The 20,648-nt window shown below is 28.7% G+C and overlaps 1 protein-coding gene across 1 annotated transcript; it reads right to left on the reverse strand.

Moving 5' to 3' along the window:
- Window positions 1-7,829: 7,829 nt before the first annotated feature.
- Window positions 7,830-9,644, reverse strand: LOC140977785 (heavy metal-associated isoprenylated plant protein 3-like). The gene is made up of 5 exons (XM_073442516.1): window positions 9,499-9,644; window positions 9,227-9,371; window positions 8,892-9,133; window positions 8,553-8,643; window positions 7,830-8,409 (listed from the first exon to the last, which is right to left on the reverse strand). The coding sequence occupies exons 1-5, from the start codon at window positions 9,505-9,507 to the stop codon at window positions 7,934-7,936; spliced, it is 963 nt and encodes a 320-aa protein (XP_073298617.1). The 5' UTR covers window positions 9,508-9,644; the 3' UTR covers window positions 7,830-7,933.
- Between the last annotated feature and the right edge of the window lie 11,004 nt (window positions 9,645-20,648).

Here is a 20,648-nt window from a genome sequence, read left to right on the forward strand (position 1 = left end):
TTCTTTTTGGGTTCGCATTCAACACAGCTTTCGCTTACTTGCTGCCGGCTGGTTGCAAAATATAATTTGCCCTTTTGTGCTTAGGATGCAAAATATAATTTGCCCTTTTGTTTATCTTTCGCATGTAACGTAGCTTACTTTTAAGTAATTCGAGATTAGTCTGCGACGGAAATATATTCAATTTTTGACCAAAAAATTTTTTTATAAGGTTGTGTTGGATAGGGATGCAATTTCATCTCTAACTTAATGAAAAATCTGATACTTAACTCGAATGGAAGAGTCTATAGAAGGGATTTTTACCCAATTAAATAAATGGGTAACGATATGGGGATGGAGGGGATCTTAAATAATATTACTCATACTTAACCCGAGTATCCGATTAAATTAATATTAATATATTTTTATATATGGTTTTTCGGCTATTGTGTTAGTTCTTACATGTTGTTGTTGAATGATATTAGTTGGATGTAATTAATAAATTATTAGTATAGAGTTAATCCTATTTTTGCTGGATAATGTTGTTAGAATAAACTTTCTAATATTTTGATATTTTTTCTATAATGTTTAATTTTGCTTTTTTTTATATTTTTGTTCATCATTGTTATCAACAATTTACTAAATATCTATAACTTACTTGAAAGTATTCAAATTTGAGAAAATGTTATTATAGCTGATAATGTAATATTTAGGTAGGGTATGAATATTCAATCATCCGACACGTATATATGATGATGATGATGATAAAGAAATGGAATATCCGATGAAGACGTGGATATTGATTAATATAAGAAATGAAGATGATGACAGAATCTATAAAATCCTACCCAAACCTGACATATTGTCATCCCTAATGTAGGGCTTGAATTGATGAATATGATATGAGGAATGAATTTCAAATAATAATCTTATGCGCATTTGAAATTTATTATAATTATTATTGAAATTACATAACTTAATATGAAGTTACGTTGATTTGAAATTTACTTCGATTGTGTTTGGATTTATTGATTTGATTTTGTTAGATATATTTATTTGTGAAGGATTTGAGGCATTATTTTGAACGAACCCCTCGTAGGTGTATTTAAAATTCACCATAACTATTATTAAAATTGCTTAATTTGATGTAGAATGAATTTGAAACTCATAATCTCGAATTTATCAATTCAAACACAACTTTCAAATTTTTTTCCGTCCATCACAGACAAAAAATTTGAAATACATCATCTTAAATCCATCAATGTAATCAATTCACAACAATGAGACTATTACATAAATAAAAAATTATATATAATCATTGGTCAATTGTTGGTGTTTATGAATATTGAGTATAAATCATATCCAGAGTCCATGTTCAAAAGTACTATAATCGCGTTACATAACATTTGTTACATCTGGAGACTGGGCCTTGTAAACTACTTAAGTTCCAGTCTCCACCCTTAGTTTAGGAATTTCANAAAAAAAAAAAAAAAAAAAAAAAAAAAAAAAAAAAAAAAAAGAGCATTTGTTACATCTGATATCGCATATTCTTAAACTAAGCGGACTCGAGTTTGATTTAACATCTTTTCGTATTACACATGCACTGCATGTGCATTCTAACATATTAATGTACCGACACACGCGTTGTGTGTATGTACAAAATTTTGTTATAATTCATTTGGTTTATATTTAAATGGAGATCAAAATGTAATTATAAGAAATAGTGAGAGATTATTGATATATGAGCTAAAAAAATAAATAGAAAAGAAAAGAAAAAAAAATCAAAGCAATAATTGAGCCTAAACTTGATAATTAGGAAACAAAGACTCTAACTGGTGAGCTACATGTGACTTGCATTAAAACTTTAACACTTTATTAATATATATAATTAATAAAACAGACTATGACATTAAAAGTTAGTTACTCTAAGTTTTTCAAACTTAATAATATAATATATATACTATAAAAGTACATATAATATAATATAATATAGATCTATCAACTAATATTTGATATGATTATTGGAATTTGTGTTGCTACATTTTCCTTTTTATTTTGTGAATTTGTGTTGCTACATTTTCCTTTTTATTTTTCTTCCACTCAAACTATAATACATGAAAACAAATTGGATTTGATCAGTCATTCAGTTATTTTCCAATGTTTATTTTTGCAAAATAGTTACTATTAAAAAAAATTTAAAAATGTACGAGTACAAAATAATCTAACTATATGAAAAGAAATAGGAAATTCTATCTCCTACCGAAGGAATAAGATGTGCCGATCAAGGAGAGCCCCATAGATTTTCAAAACTTTTGAAAATTTTGCACTCACATTTTCTCCTTCTTTTGATCAAGAAAAGACGAGGCTAAGTCAACAAAGGGACCAATTCCCATTTCAAACTTCACAATATTATATAATATAATAAATAACTCCACTAAAAAGTCACCATTTAATATTAAATGATTGGAGTGTGAATTTGATTAATCATATTAAGATTGAGACTTGAACATAATTCCATCCAAAAACAAACAAATATTTACTCCATTCGATATATGACATTTAAGTTTGTGAAAGAAAATGAGAAACAAAATAATTTATATGGAATACTTTAGTAAATTAGAAAAAATAACATTTTAAAAAGTCCTAAATAATTATTATAAATATTTTTCTACATTAAAATATGTTTTTTTATAAAAATATATAGTACAAAAGTTTACATTTAAAAGATAAATAAAGTCGTGGGTTTGATCGATCGTGTCTCGCACATGTACGCTGGTTTGGAGACATGGAACGCGGTATATTAGGCGTCCATCAGAATCTCGCCGTAAAGCCAAGTCTGCATGACGTGGACTGGAGTACTGGACCCCACTATTTGACCTCTCATGGCATGAAATTAAAACATTAATTTTTACCTCCTATCCTAAATATGAAAGTATAGTAGGTCATAGTTTTTTCATTTAAATTTATAATTTTGTAGACCAAATTATAAATTTAATCGAGTTGACGACATACTTTGGTACATCGAACTTATTCCTATATATGAAATTTACGAATTATTATTCTTATCGCATTATGATTTTGTTTTCTTCAAAGTAAATATTTAAAATGTTTGTGACTGAATCGTTTATAGACATGTCAAAACGGGTTAGCGGAGCGGACCAACACGTCAAAACTAAATGTCCAACCCAGCCCAACCAACCTTGGGCCGCGGGTTAGACGGGCCGATCCGCTTATTTTTTTTTAAGAAAAAAATGCTAAACAGTATCACAGTAAACATAGAAGAAAAGAATATATTTCAGTCAAATAATTTCATAAAATACTTAAAAACATTGAAATAAGAAATTAAGAAAGCATACAATATAATTCATAAAAAATAAAGTGGTTAAACCAAAATGAAGAAATTAAACAAATACTATAAAGTCAATTCTCATTAAATTCCATTCAATCTTGATCTTCTACAATAGCACAGATATTCGGATTTTACCAGAGTGAGTGATGGAGTCGAGGCGTAAGAGAAAAATAAGGAAGAAATAAGATGAGAGAGTGATGATAGTGCAAGAGACTTATTCCAATTTTTATATAAAACTTAAAAATATAAAATTCTATCCTTATTTGACGAGCCAGTCCCGTCTTGGCCCGCCACCAAACGGTCTGTTATTTTATCAACTCAACTCGCTCAATTTTTATAGTGGGGTGGATCGGCCCGACAAACCTGACCCAATTTAACAAGTATAATCGTTTAGTTTGAAGATAAGATATAACATCATTACATCATCTTACATTTTGAATCGATTATACAATATTTTGTATTAAAAATAATTATATTCGATTTCTTATTTCGTTAAACATATCTATAGGGTTGATGTCTATCCTTGATCTTCAATAATAAATATTCAAGGTGACATAGGACCGATCAACCATACATAGTAGTCTTTGCTTCGAATTATGACATTTTTTTAATAAGAGATAATATTTTTAATATAATTAGTAGGTTTTTTTCTGAGACGATCTCATAGATCTTTATCCATGAGACGAGTCAATCATAACCATATTTAAAACAATAAGTAATTGTTTTGATATAAAAAATAATATTTTTTCATGCGCGATTCAAATAAGAGATCAGTCTCAAAAAAATTTGTGTTAATTTAATTATACTATAGCGTGTGTTTTTATTAGGGAATAATTTACAAAACAGAAGTCAATATTTCTTAAAACAAATAGAACAAGTTTTGGGGATATGTCCAAAACACATAATACCAAGACGTTTAGTATTTTTTTTCTTAAAACAATAAATATTAAGTATAATTTCTGAAGCCAATACACATTACCCTTTTTTCTTTTTGGGCTTAAATTTAAATTCTACGGCATTTTCTAAGTTATTATCCATTTATCGAAATATTTGAATTTGGGTTGTACTTTTACTATATTTAATTTAATTAAAAATTCAAACAAGTTGATATTAAACATGCAAAAATGATGTCTGCATTGCATACCCAGTTTCAAATATTTTCAATCATTAGTGGCCTTTTGTTTTTCGGCTGCTTTTCAAATCAAGAGTTTCTAGGGCAGACGCATCTGAATCATTGTTATTTCATCTCGAGCTTATCCACCATCTCGTGTGACGTAATACACCACGAAAACAATAATAAATTATCGAATTATATAATTTTTCATTATTTCATAAACAAATGACATATTAAACTTCTATCGGGCAATTGAATTTAGATTATCACTTCAATTTCTCTAATTTTTTTGTAACGAATTGAATTCACAATCGTTATTTTTCATGAATAAATTTTCGAACTAATACGATAATCAAGCTAATTTCTAATCATATAAATCACACCAGACAAATCATGCGAACATATTTGTTTGAGAAATTGTTGATAAAAAATTGAAACAATTTGCGTACGGTTTTCTAAAATTTGAATGTGCATGCACCTCCACTTCTATTTATCATCGGTACATGCACTAGTTACATATACCTTATTATATTAAATATTAAATATTAAATATATTATATTAAGTATTAAATATTAAATAGAAATAATATTAGAGAATGTTGACAGCGACGAGTCCCAGTTTCACCTTGTGTATATATAGTTGCATACACTTATTTTTAGAGAAAATAAACTAAGCCTCTGCGAAGAATATAATATTACAATACTCTTAATTATATTAATTTAGTAATTAATTTTTTATCATTGTAGTTCAATTTTTTTTTAAAAAAAATCTTATCCAGTAGTAAAATTTGTAAACTTGAAAACATTTAATATTTGGAAAAAATACAGAGAGGTGTTTGTGTCCATTTAGAATAAAATTTTATTTGGTATTGTTTTAATGAAAAAAAATTGTACACGTTTATTTATATGTGGTTTAAATTGAAAAAAGAAAAATGAAATTGAGATTGGAAGAATAACGATTAAATTTGTTGTCAATAGTAGGACACTAATGAAAATGTTGATAAGATAACGGAAAGAGTAGAACACTAAATTAATATAAAAATTCATGTGAGACGATCTTACATATATATGAATTTGTGAGACAAATATTTTATTTGGATCACTCATGAAAGAATATTACTTTTATGTTAAAAATATTGTTTTTTATTACAAATATGAGCAGAGTTGATCTGTCTCATGAATAAATATCCGTGAGATCGTCTGACAAGAGACATACTTATTAATTAAATGTTGAAAATGTAGTTTTTGTAATTTTGTAATTATAGAGTGACACTGAAACGATGGAAAATGGGAGATATTAGAACATTATTATCTTGAACACAACTTGGTTCGTTCCAAATTCGGCTAAATTCCAATCTAGTTTTCCCAGATCAATTATTGACATGAAAGCAGGCCAAAACGCGTACATAATATATATAATCGTTTTCTTCAAATATGCTTAATTTTGATTTGTAATATTTTTAAAATAAATCAAGAGTTTTTTTCCCTAATTTCATATAAATTTGTAAACTGCAATTTCAATAAAGTCACCTATTCGAAATTATCGACCTTCTAATTACTAGCTCCATTTTTTAATTTATTTTATATGATACATGTAAATTATTATAAAAATATTTACGTAATATGTATAAATATCGAAGCGACATGGTGCATGTCATTGTAGCTTGAAATATGGGACTTCATGTCACGAGTGTACACATTAGATATCTGGATTTAAAAGGAGAAATTTAACGATAAATTTAGTTTTTTTTGTACTTTCATTGTTGCTACTAATGAACTATCGAACAATATGACGGATTTTTTTTAATTATAAAGCATAATATTAGTTAATATGTATTCAATCACAATATGTTCCCAACTACAGTATTTGCATTTTTATTGCGTAAATAAGTCAACCGACAATTTTATAAAATTGTTTAATTTAATTGGGTTAGTTGACTGGATCGATTATGAGTGTTTATTTTTTAAAAGATAAAATATATGATTTTATGAGATAAGAAATTAAAAAATGGAGTATTTAAACATTAAACCAAAGGAAATCTATACTTATTTACTCACCATCCTATCATCGAACCAAACAGTTAGACATTTTTTTCACATATAAAATGTCAAATATCAATATCGCTTAAGCAGCATTAGCAGCCTGAAAACTATATCTTATAATTATAATATCTGCATTTTTTGAATTTATAATAGATGGTTAAAAGTACCCAATTCATATTTTTTAAACCGTAACGTATTTATGTAAGTCCATATGTCGAGTTTCATCATTATTCTAGACGATATATTTATTGTTTCGAAACAAATTTCTTGCGAATGAATTTCAAATGATCCCATATTTTAGGCTTGAGTGCCATGCAGAAAGCAGCTTTTAGATATTATTTTCCCGGCCGTTTGCAAAAATGATCGCAATTAATATTTATTAAGTGTTACAAGAGTTCAGTTCTAAGCTCAAATTGTAGCCTGGAAAAATGTTGATGTTCAAGTCAAACTTAATTAGATGGGTTACGTTTGAGTTGTGGCCACACTCGATCAAATAATATACTAGTGGTCAGTCGATATATATAACATGTTATATCATGGTACATTAATCGATACAGTATATTATTTATTTTTCTTTAAAAAAATATTATATTGTTCAATTTTGATATTTGTCAACTTAATTTTCAAATTTTGGTTTTGACATATTAACTTTAAATTTTCGACTATTTTAATCCAAATATTAATGTAAAACGAGAAAATACTCACATGACAACTAAAAGTGCTAACCTGACATAAAATTTGTTGACTTGTAAGAGTTAATAGTCATGTCAACAATTATACTAAAATAATCGAAAATTAAAAATTAATGTATTTAAATCAAATTTTAAAAATTTAATAAACAAAGCCCAAAATTATACAAATTAATGAAAAAAAAAAATCATTTTCCTTTTGGTTGTTGCTTAAAAAAATAATGTTACTTTCGTATTCGTCAAACTTCACAGACAAGGACTTGCGGTCTGTAGATTTGGTAGACATTAAATTGAATAATTTTGGAATCGAGGTTAGGCCCCGGGGGGCAGTCGTCTTGTCAAATATATATGTGGGTAGGAAATGTGACCCAACTACCACCACCCCCGTACATACACATGACAAACAATGAACAATTGATTAATGTGATTTAAACGTAAACTAAAAAAATAAAATGAGATTGTGATTTATTTAATATATACAGCCTTAAACCAACAATTAGGCAACTAGCATTTTATAATAATTAGCATTTTAAAATATGTTTTAATTGGAAAACTATTTTAAACATAGAGTTAAAATAATTTTATAATTTTAAATTTTATAATCTTAGCATTATCAGAATAAAAATATATATACAGAGAGATAATTAAATCCCCAAAATTAGTATTCTGATATACACATTTCCGTATAAGTACGTATGTCATTCAGTTGTAATAATACTTTACAGTAAAAAAATATATAGATCCTCCTCGCGCTGTTCACGTTCACATTATGAAGCATCCATTAGGGTTTTCATCACTAAACATTTGGTCGTTCATGTTTAAATAGGTGGGCGGAGGTGGCGGCGGCGGCCCACTCATGTACTGTACCACGTAGCCGGTACTGGGATAACCTTGAATGTTCGGGTACATCGGCAACCCGTAATCTTGATTTGTGAAACTTCTATCGTACATTGGCATGGCATATAACGTATGCGGGTTGAACCCCTGGAATTCCATCTTGTTGACCTCAACCTTGGTTCCCCCGCCCCCGCCGTCCTTTTTGTCACCAGAACCACTGCTGGCGGCAGCAGCTTCCTTCAATTTTTTGTCTCCGCCGCCGGCTTCGTCTTTCTTGGCCGGAACAATCTCGACGGCTCTATTGAGCTTTTCTTTCAGAAGGGAAACCAGCTCTTTCATGTTCGTTGTCCCGGTCACAGTGACCAAATCCTTTCCTAAATCCGTTGTAACTGAATCAACCCCTAAAAAAAATTGCAAATTTAGAATCTTTTGTTCAATTATTTTCCTAAAATAAAGGCAAATTTCAGCCCTTGAGAAATAACTAAATTTAATGACATAATGCTATGCATAAACAAATGGAGATTAAGCCTAATCACACACTAACCATCGATGTTCTTCTTAATAATTCGCTTAATCTTGTGAGCGCATCCATCACAATGCAGTTTAATTTTCATCACCACGGTACTTACGGCAACCTGGACAACGATAATAACTGCAGATTAATATTTGATTAATCAAAATTATCTGAAAATATATGTTATCCTTTTTTAAGCCAAGTTGCACTAAAATAGTAAGTCAGCGTTTAAAAAATATTTAAGTTTAATTATTTAAAAAAATTAGAATAAGTAGCGCTATATTAAGAAAATTTCAAATAATTTTAACATTAAATGATATTTTGTTAACATTTACACAATTATTCAATATTTTCCGTTATGTTCGTTACCTCTTTGGGTTTCTTGTCATCACCCTTTTTCTCCTCGGCTTTCCTCTCCGGCTTCCCATCGGTCTTCTTGTCACCTCCAGCGGCGGCGCCACCATCTCCACCTTCCTTCTTGGGTTGAGGAGAGAGTATCTCCACCTTCTTCTTCGTCTTGTATTCGACCCTCTCCCGGATACTAGCCGGGTCCACCTTACCAACCACCGTTAATTTGTTAGCTGCGCTGTCTGCCGTTACTTTCTCCACACCTTCACGATCAAATCGAACGCAATAAATTTTTGTACAGCGATTTCAAGAATCCAATAAATAGAATTTGAACGTACGTAAAGTGTAGAAAGTACCTTCAAAATGGCTGACGGAGCGTTTGACTTTCTTGGCGCATCCTTCGCAATGCAAGTCCAGCTTCAGCACGACGGTGGCTGGTCCGTTGTCTTTCTTTCCGCCGCCATCGGCCTTCTTCTCTTCTTCGTTCTTCTTCGCATCTTTCTAGAAAAATTAAGTTCAACCCGGAAATTAAAACAATGCAAATTAGAAGCTGCAGGTAAAATAATTGAAAAACCTACGCATGATGATTCATGCCCCAGAATTGAAATTCAGAGGAAATATGAATTACCTCACCCATTTTCCGTGTTGTTATTTTTTCCTTACAATTTTACAGCGATATGGGAGTTTTATGTAGAATTAACAAACGGGATGGAAACAAGAAGAATGGTTTGAATAGAGGAATATGGAGGCAAGCGAAGGAATATATAAAAGATGGAAAAAATAAATAAGGTGGCTGAGTTATTTATGAAACCATGTGGGGCCAAAAATATAATATTTTGAATAGGTCGATCTCCCGAATATTTATCTGTGAGACGGGTCAACCTTACCGATATTCACAATGAAAAATATTACTCTTAGCATAAAAAATAATAATTATGGATGACCCAAATAAGAGCTCCGTATCACAAAATACGACCCGTGAGACCGTCTCACACAATTTTTGCTTAATATTTTATATTGTTTTTTAATTTAAGAAATAGCACTTTGTTTCACAATTTCATATTTATAAAATAGATCGATTCGAAAAAATAATATTTTAATATAAAAATTAATATAAATTGAAAATTTATTTTATAAAATTGATTTATGAAATAATTCTACATAAGTTGTTGTGTTTATGAAAATAATTAGACCATTATATTTCAGGGAAATCTTTTGGTCGAACAACTGATTTGGTAATAAATGTTTTCGGAGATATAAAATATTTTTTAAAATATAATATTGTTTAAATATTCTATTGATTTTTTATGATTCGTTTTTTTTCTCTCTAAATAAATAAAAAAATACCAAATATCACCAAATACAAAATTAGTTTAATTGTTATTTTTTAATACTAGAATGTTTTTTTTAATGTAAATTTACTTTTTCCAAATTAGAAATATAGCATAATTCGTTTTCGATAACTATAATTTTAAAAAATAACGTATTAATTTATTATAATTATATTATTATATAACCAAATACTAGAATTTCACACAAACGATTATGTTCATGTATTAGTCTTCGAGGATGAACATGTCTCGCCGTCGGATTAGACTAAGCAGCTATCGCTAAAATGTCCATATTGCCCCCATTCTAATGGACCACTTCAAACGCCGTCCGGTGGTTTTTAGTACTAAACCCACAATGGTAACTACAAAACAGAAATTCCCAAACTTCCAATTAAATATTATTACAGCACATTAACTGATATATTTAATATTAGGATAATGACGGCAAAAAATTGTATGAGACGATCTCACATGTCGTATTTTGTGAGATATATATCTTATTTGGGTCATCCATGAAAAAATAATATTTTTTATTGTGAATATCGATAAGGTTGACCCGTCTCACAGATAAAGATTCGTGAGACCGTCTCACAAAAAACCTACTCTATGATGACATAATAATAACCATTAAATGGCTGAATAAGTGTAAGTTAGAAACACATATTTGTTAATCACACCAAATTTTATGATACTCTTTTACGAATCAAATTTATGAGATATATAACTTATTTATAAAAAATATCAAAAAAATTAATTTTTCACTCTAATTATGAATATATATATATATGTAAGACAATCGCACACGAAACTTGATATTTGTTAATTATTGCACAATAGATGGGTGGTTTTTTGTGTTTTATTTTCTTATTAAAAAACACATTTTATGTCTAATATATTGGAAAAATGTTAAAGCCAGCCTACCCTAGTTGGGTAGGACGGTATAGGATAGGTGACATCTTATAAATTGGTATTATTGTTGCATAATAATGCATGGATGCAATTGGTGAATTTGACTGATTGATTATTTGTTAACAACTCATAGTACTCATCGATTTCTTATAAAAAAATTTTTGATGTGGCATGAAATTGTGTATTAAAATGGTTGTTCATGTAGTCTTCGAATTTTTAAAAAATTTAAATATTACCCAATGGAAAAATATTATACATTAGTACACACGCATTGTATATATTATTATTATTTTTAAATTAATCAAATAATACGTCTCAATTAACACGAAATTATTTTCAATTTAGAAGAGTTGTTCGATTTAAAAAAGAATTTTATTTAGATTTTTTTTAATGTAAAATATGGAGTGACTTGATGAGGTTTTTAGTAGGATAAAAAAAGTAATTATGGAATTAAATATTTTGGTGTCTTTTAAGGTAGTTAATATGATGACCACATTTTTAATATAATAATTTTGAAGGCCCAATAAGAGCAAATACAGCTTGGGCTTCAAAACTCCGTTTACGACTATTTTTATTCTGATGGCCCAACTAGTAAGTCTCTCTTTGGGCTTTTAAGCTCTTCCCCTTCGCAACGTGTTTGCTCATTATCAAAGAAATCTACACGTGCCACTCTAAAATTACTTCATCCACGCCACAGGCAATTAATTCTGGTTTGCTTGCACGTGCCACTCCTAAATTACTTCATCCACGCCACTGCAGTTAATTCAAGTTTGCTTGAAACTGAACAGACTCTACCAAACACTTACGATTACTTGCATGGCCTATACGATTACTACCAGACTCTACCAAGTTTGCTTGGCCTATAGTTAAGTTAATTTTAAGCTTCTAGTAATCTTTCGCTCAATCTAGCTAGTTGATCTTTTATCGTGGCACATAATATTATTTTGGATATGACAGCAGGAATGATACAATGGAACATAAACTTGGTTCTTTTTTTTAGATAATCTACTACAGTCTAGTCCATATAAGGATAGCAATTAACGTGTTAAATGTATACAGTGAGTGATTGTTACGGAAAAGGACGTGATGTTCTTGAATTCATCAATATCGCTATGAGTATTTTATTCATTGTGAGCATGAGCTGGAGTTCAGATTCCAAGGATCTTTGGCATACCTTATACTGTGTGTGTCACCATGCTTATGAGCAGGTAAATCTTTTTCCTTCGTTTGATAGACATCTACCATTGGGTTCTGGAAACAATCATTGCACAAAAATATGTGGAAGTTCTATTCTTGGGGGGCAAGTTTCATGATTATTTAATCTTTTTTAGTGACGTTAGTGCAGAACAACATGAAATTGTTCCTACATTCACTGATAAATATGATCTTGTGGACTTTGATTCATCTTGAGGGACAACCAGATTTGTGGACACAGATCTTTGGGATACTTAAAGAATTGGAGGCACTCATTGGCCACTGGCAAGTCTCCTAATTTGTTAATGTGGTGGCAATTCCTTTGCAAACACTTTCCGATGTTTACATCTACATTGTCCTGTAGGCGACCTATCTCTCATGTGCAAGATATAGGATATACGAACATTTATCCTGTATGAGATGTTAAAAATTAGCATTTCCTCAAAGTAGGCAACCAAAGATTTCTCGGGCTGTTGAACGAAAACATCAATGAAACTGTATACCATACTTGTTATTTTAGATCTCTCCTATTGTGCTTTAATTTGATAAGGATTTGCTCTCTGACTAGTCAGGCATTGTCCTTTTCTATTTCATTCCCAGTAAAATATTGACCCTGTATCTTTTTCTGTTCTGTTTTGTTATATGATTCATGTGTACGTATGGATTGGATCAGCAAAACAGTTATCACCACCATCTAGTCCGAAAAGGAAGATGTTGGTGCTTGTGCAATGTATGCATGCGTGAGCGCATATGTGTGCATCAGTGACAGATTTATGCAACTCACTCACCTTCCTTTTTCTGATGATTTTAATGATCATTCGGCGTAATAATATGTTCGTTTCCGTATGTATAACTTGAAAGATCTACAAGGCCAGGATCATGTGGATGTGTGTGGAAGCTTGTTACCTCGTGCTTGGAGTACTCCATTGAACACTGCATTTGTGATGGCTTTAATTGTTTTGTACTCCATGCAATTTCCATTAATACGTAAATGTGATTAATTTTATATCGGCCTCCTGCCTTCCATTGGTCCTACGCTGTGTATATGCAATGTCTAACAATGTAATTAATCTGCCATCAGAGCATCAACAATGGAGATTGATTTACTCAGAGCCTCTTCTGAAACATTTGCAAGTGGGTTGCTTAAGGTATTCTGTGGCAGGGTTGATGCACGAACCAAGTGGATTGGAGTTACCCAGATTTGCACAATTAAAGACGAAACTTGTATGTTCTTCCATGCAGATGTTGAACACAAGTTTCAAGCTTTCAACTCGCCACTGCAAATTAAATTAAACAGAAGCTGTCCCTGATTTCAAATTCACTTAAAGTTCGACCGGTGCATGTCTTTGTGTGCCATAATTCAGATTCATGCATCTGGGATATCACGTTTATGAAATGCATGGAGGCTGGAGCAAAAAATTTCGGCTAAGTTTCTGTTTTTTCTCTGAAAGGAACATCAATTGAATGTAATCAAACGCTAGTTTTGTTTAATTGATGATTATTTATTGTTACAATTTTATGAGCCTTAAAAAATTGCCCAGAGCCACCAAAAGAAGACTAGTAAATTGGAAAATGTGCCAGCCGACAAGTGGGAATTTGGAAATATGTCGGGTTGCGGGAGATGGGGTATGGACCTGACGCACTGTTCTGTTTGAGAGCCGTTTACAACATTTGTTTTAAAAAAAATTGTTAGTATTAGGCGTGGGAAAAAATCTAATTATGTATCTATATATATATATATATATACACAGAAAAACTATAAAATGTAGTCAGATTAACGATAAAAAGGGACTTTTGGAAGCATATTTCTCCATTTACTTCTGTTACACTTTCCCCAGCTGGCATGTCCACGAGTACAATTTCACTTGCTTTGCACTTGGACAGATGAATATGTCGTACAGCATGTTCATCTCCTAAGCCGCAAGTAGATCCAATATGTGAGCAACATGATGTATATATTCGTGCGTACTGTACCGATAATTGCACACAGAGCTTCTTGCATATTTTGGATCCATTGTAATTACCAGCATAAGTATTTAGTAACACACTCACCGCCATATGTATGCGTGTCTATCTATTATATATATATAAATATGTGACTTTATATGTGAATTTCCATTTGTCTCCTTATTAATTGTTTGCTTTATATTAATTGCTTATTTTAAATGTGTCTTTTCATTCTCTTTATTCATATATTAAATATGTGTGATTATTAATATTTAATTTTTTATGTTTGCCTACATTATAATATGTTATTTTTATCCAATGATATCTTTTCATTATGTAAATTAGTATTTGGCTTTTTTATGCATACCCATATTATAATATGTTATTTTTAATCCAATGATTTAGATTTTTTATTTAACTTTTCATTATGTAAATTAAATTAATTAAAGTTTAGAAATAACTCATTATCGAATTGTGAATTTTCTTTGGAATCTTATTAATTTTTTTCATGTCCTCATGTGACAGTTTGCTAGAATTTATGTGTTTAAATTAAAGTTTTTTGCAACCGAAATTTTTTTGCGGTTTATATTTATAAATTATTTAAATAAAACACGGTAAAAGACCGTTGCGATTTGAGCTGTCAATTTGGGTTCGGTCTGTCGGTTTGGCCTACACCGCCAAACAGTTTATGTGAGTTGGGTTGAAATTTTGTCTACTCATTTAAAGGTGAGCCTAAATGAGCTCTCACAAGTTTATATTAAATATCTATATGTATAATATTATCAATTTTCAATCGTGAATTTTTGATATAAAAGGGAAAATATCATTTGATTTCAAAATTGTGATGTTACTATCTTGTCCAAAAATCGTAGGTTGTTGAGACATTTTGACAGTCACTCAAAATTGAGTGTCAATGTTGACATTTGAGTTGTATTTTTGGATTCTTGACAATATGTTCGTCAACATATTATTTTTAAGTTAGTTTTATCAGTATTGTGAGGGTAAATATATTTATTACAATATATAAATATTATCATCTCTTTAAATTAATATTCACTTTCATGTTTGACATATTATGAGTCTTGGCAAAATGAGGAATAATAAATTCAAACAAATGAATATACAAAGCGAAACCATAATCATATGGTAGCGGAAATTAATATATAAATTTTTAGTGAATTTATCGATGTTAAGATGTATAACAAATCTTATGTCATAATATATAAAATTTCAACCTTATAAATGAAATAAATCAAATATATATGAAATATACAAAATTTTATTACATATACAATCAAATAAATTATTATAATTGTATTTTATTCTACAAGAATTCTTGTCAAACTCAGTGATTGTGGATTTAACATCTATTAAATCATCAAACTAAAGAACGTGTCAATTAAACTAATGGAGTAGTCACATATTTTTGAATTTCCTAATTAATTTTTTATCTTGATAATTTGTTTCATTTAATATTTTAAATTATAAGACACCGTTACTATAACTAAAGACACTTTTGTTTAAAATGTTCATAAGGACTCAATCACTAACTCATATAGAAAACATTTATCGACATATTATATTAAAAACATTCTAATTAATTCAGCGCATTTGCTGAAAATTTTCTAATTAATTAAGAAAAATTTATTTACAATAATCATATTTAATCTTTTTGAGCTAACACAATTTATTTTATAAGATATTCATCGCAATTATTTATTTGGATGTTAATCTTTAAATCTGAATTATGATGTATATTGTTTTTATAAAAGTTATTAAATAATGATTCAATACATTTATTCGACACTTCAATATTAACATTTTAAAATATATTAATTTTATATTGTATGCGTACACTTCTAATCATGATTATAAAAATTCTAAAAATGAATTAGGTATAACATAAAAAATTACACAATTAATCAAAAGACAGAAATAAAAATTAAATAATTGTCTATTATCTATAAACTACTAATACCGACTTCTAAAGATTGAAGTCGGTGAGAGTGGAGGTCACCATGTACTAAAAAATAAAAAGTTAATGCTTGAATGAGTCACACTGAAAAGTTAGTGAAGTAAAAACGAAAGACAAAGTCGGTTAATAAAAATATTATAATGGGCTGTTGAATGAGACTCATATATACAAGTATGTCACTTGGTCTCACCTTATCTTTTGTCATTGTACAAAGCAAAAGTTTATGCACTGTAGTGTTCTACATTTTCTTAATTTTTCATCGTCTATTGGTCTTTAAAGATATATTAGAATTTTTTCCAAACATTTAATCTTAAATGTGATCAATTAACCAAATAATTATTATACTTTGTATACAATAATAAATAGATTAATATATTTGAAGATAGAAAAATTAATGTATTGAGAAGAATTAAAAAAGAATGTTAGAATTAATACTATAATTATCTAATGTCAATATTAAATTTAACATCCTACAATCGAAAATGTGTTTATTGAGGTAAAGACTATGACGATAAACTAAAAATAATAATTTATTTATCATTGTAACGTAATAATAATGTGATCGTTATTCGGAATCAGAAAATGATGTATTTTTGACTTTTTTTATTAAATTGTATAAACAATTCTTTCAATATTTTTAGTGGATAAACATGTTAAATCTATTAAAATTAAATAGTAAAATTTAATGATGAATATGAATGTATTAATTCAACTTTCAATTTGGGTTTCGGGATTTTGTCAACTTTTCTGATTTTTCTTTTATTTTAAAATATAAATTTTCAAATAAATGAAAAATAATTTTTTTTCTTTACTCAAATGTCTTATAAATTTATATGATATAGTAAAATGTTATTTGCATAAACTTATTGTTGGGTACAATAATTGATCATGTTGGGTAGAGTAATTGAAATGTAGTGCTTGAGCTGTTGTACTATTTAAAATATTTGATTTGTACTGTTACCATAATCTATAGGTTTTGATAAAACAGTAAACGCTTGAGCTTACAATTGGTATCAGAGCTAAGATCGCGACTTTGATTTTCATTGATTGCAATTGGTGCAATTATTAAGAGATAGATTGTTTGGTACAATAATTGTCCACTGTGGGTAGACGCTTGAGCTGTTGTATGATTTAAAGATTTGACTTGCATAGTTACCATCAGTTATAGCTTTTGGTAAAACGACAAACGCTCGATCCTATATTATTCGATTGTAAAGCTAGAAGAAACATGTTGCATCAACTTTTAGTTTTGAATTGATCCCTTACATGTTACTCGATTTTTAAATTTAGAAGCATTCTACAATTTTCAAATATTATTATATATTGAATTATAATTTATCCCTTTCAAATTGGATAAATATACAATAAAACTCATGTAAATATTATTAACAAAAACATTTAAAAGAAATATTGGATTTGTCGATAATCAAAATAAGAAATAAACAAATTTTGATCCTTGAGTGAGAAATAAGATATTTAAATAAAGTTATAATTGCCACAATGAAATAATGCACCTACATGCATTTATCACTGTATTTTGCAACTAAAATGTCAAAAAAAGTTTCCACGTATTATTTTTATATCATATTTAAAATAATTATGAATCCTAATTTTTATTATTTTGAGTTGGCCTTTGTTATGAAAAATCATTGTGAATAAATTGAATTTAAAAATTCTTATATCTATGTATATCACATATTAATATATCAACCTAAGTCCAGGTAATAAAAAACTACAAAATGAACTTATTCATCTTCAATGTACACAAATTATATAGTAAAGATATATGACAATTAAGACAATGAAGTAGAATATATGCTCACATATAACAAAATATATAGACAAGAAAAACAATAAATAAAAATATTTTTCTAGATATAAATATTTTTTTATAACTTTTTACAATGAGTTGGAGAAGATAAAAGAGAACAAATATTAACTCTTTTGGGTTACACAAAAAATAGAAATGGAAGAAGTGTTTGTCATACAATAAATTCAGTTTCCAAATTAAATGTATACTATAAAGTTATATTTATCGTTTAAAATTTATAAATGTAATGAATTTTTCTCAAGATAAGGGTACACAAATGTTCCCGTTAAGATATTTAAACAATTAGAAAAACTAAATATATTATTTTTCTTGAGGTAATACCGATATGACATTAGTAATTTGATTGTGCTAATTATACTTATGAGTTAATATGAAATATTAAAATAAGTGTCATAAGAGTCAGTAAAAAGATGATTTATTGTCAAAAATATTATTATTATAAATTGCAAATAAATGACAACATTTAATCAATATTTATTTAAATCAATCCATCAGTACTTTTTATGTGATGATAGATTGTTATAATAATTAGGGGTGAGCATTCGGTCGGTTCTGTTACCGACCGAACCGAACCGAATTAGTCATAACCGGACCGAACCGAAATATTTAGCAATAACCGAACCGACCGAATTAATTTTCATAACCGATGAAAATCGAACCGAATTAAAATCGGTTAGTTCGGTTGGTGACCGAATTAACCGATTAGTTTTTTAAAAAAATTGTGATTTAACTTTAATTATATATGTAATTTTTTTGAACACTACAATCTACACAAATGCATAAAAACATAAAATCACATACATCACAAATTTTTCTTTAGAATTAGGGCTGATTTTAAAATTAAAAATAAAAATATATATTAAAATTGAAAAAACAATAAGAATTTATTAAATAATAATATTTATTATATCAGTTAATTCGGTTAGTCGATTTCAAAATTTTGAAAATCGTAACCGAACCGATCGAATTAACCGATATAACCGAATTTTTTTTACTTTGAAAACCGAATTTTCGAATTGACTCGGTTCGGTCGGTTAATTCGGTTTAACCGAAATTTTGCTAACCCCTAATAATAATGTGTAGTTTATATGTTATCAAGTATAAGTGTCTAATAAATTAAAGGTGACTAGGAAAGTAAAAGCATCCAGTAGAAATTGTTGTCAATTTACATGAAAGAGAATAATAATCAAACAACATTGTAAATAAAAAATTGCATATCGTTGATTGTCAAAAAAGATTGTAATAATTGAATATTATAATAAAATATATGCATTATTGAGAGAATATGACAAATAACAAAAGAAAACAATATGATAAAAAAAGATATGATAAAAATTTTAGTAGTCCAAATCTTTTTTTAAAATTAAAAAAATATGTTTTTTTTCAAATTAGTTACATATGCTAATTAACACGAATTTTCAAAATTTACAATATTATTATCATTGTTTTTTGTTGAGTTAACTAATTTTATTTCAAATTCTAATTAATTCAACATATGTTTCTCACGTGCTTGGCACGTGCATTATTTCTAGTATATCTATTACTATATATTAAGAATCTCTCTAATAGAGACAAAACAAATTGGTCTGTTTTTTGATTTTCTGATTTTGCTCTTATTTTATATCACAATTACATTTTTGTTTTTATTTTTTTTAAATTACAAAAAACATTTTTTTTATTTTTTTTAAATTACAACTATTCAAATAGCACTTTAGTCCCTCGATAATTTGTCAAATTTCACTTTAAACTCTCAATAATTATAAAAAAAACCGTACACACGCACCGCGTGTGCCAAGTAGCTAGTATATATATATGTGGGGGGACACGTATTATATGCATATATTAGCCAAGAGCTATTACACTTAGATGGCTTTGTTCTTCTGCATTTGCACCTGCGCCTCCTCTTTAATTATATACGTGAATGGTCCAGGGCAGGGCAGGGGAGGGGAGGGGAGGTGCAGATGCCCGTGCAGACGAAGATGGCGTCTTAATCGTCTAGCTCGAACATATAATTCATATAAGCATGCATACATGTATGTATATATGAAGGTTGTTTGAGATCAATCGCCTTTAATTTCAACTACTTTAAACCAAATATATATATGGTACTGTCCGGCATTTCAGTCGCTTTAAATATATTTTCCCATTTCCTTTCAATTATTGATCATCAGATAAAAAAACTTGAAAATTTTGTTCCCACACACAAAAACAAGTGTCTAACCATCTTTTCTACATGAAAATATGACTTTTTGGAGGCTTTCAGACAATTCTACTCTCTTTTCTACCATTAAATTAAAGCAAGACTAATTAAATGACATGCATGCATCCCAATTAAATCCATGTAATTTCTTACTTCTGCTCTTGAAAATTCCACTCGGTTGCCATTTTCCTTCCTTTTTTAATATATAATTTCAACACAGTTTTGCTCGTTTCTAATGATGTTCTTGAAAAATATATACAAAAAAATTCGTATCAATTAGATATATGTGAATGTTTACAATATTTATTTGAGGTTCGAAAGATTGTCTGAAAATGGAAAATATAATATTTATTTGATTAAAATTTGATGAATTATATTTTATTTTTGAATA

Source organism: Primulina huaijiensis, chromosome 5 (genome assembly GCF_012295235.1).
Source record: "Primulina huaijiensis isolate GDHJ02 chromosome 5, ASM1229523v2, whole genome shotgun sequence".
In the NCBI taxonomy this organism is placed as follows: Eukaryota; Viridiplantae; Streptophyta; class Magnoliopsida; order Lamiales; family Gesneriaceae; genus Primulina; species Primulina huaijiensis.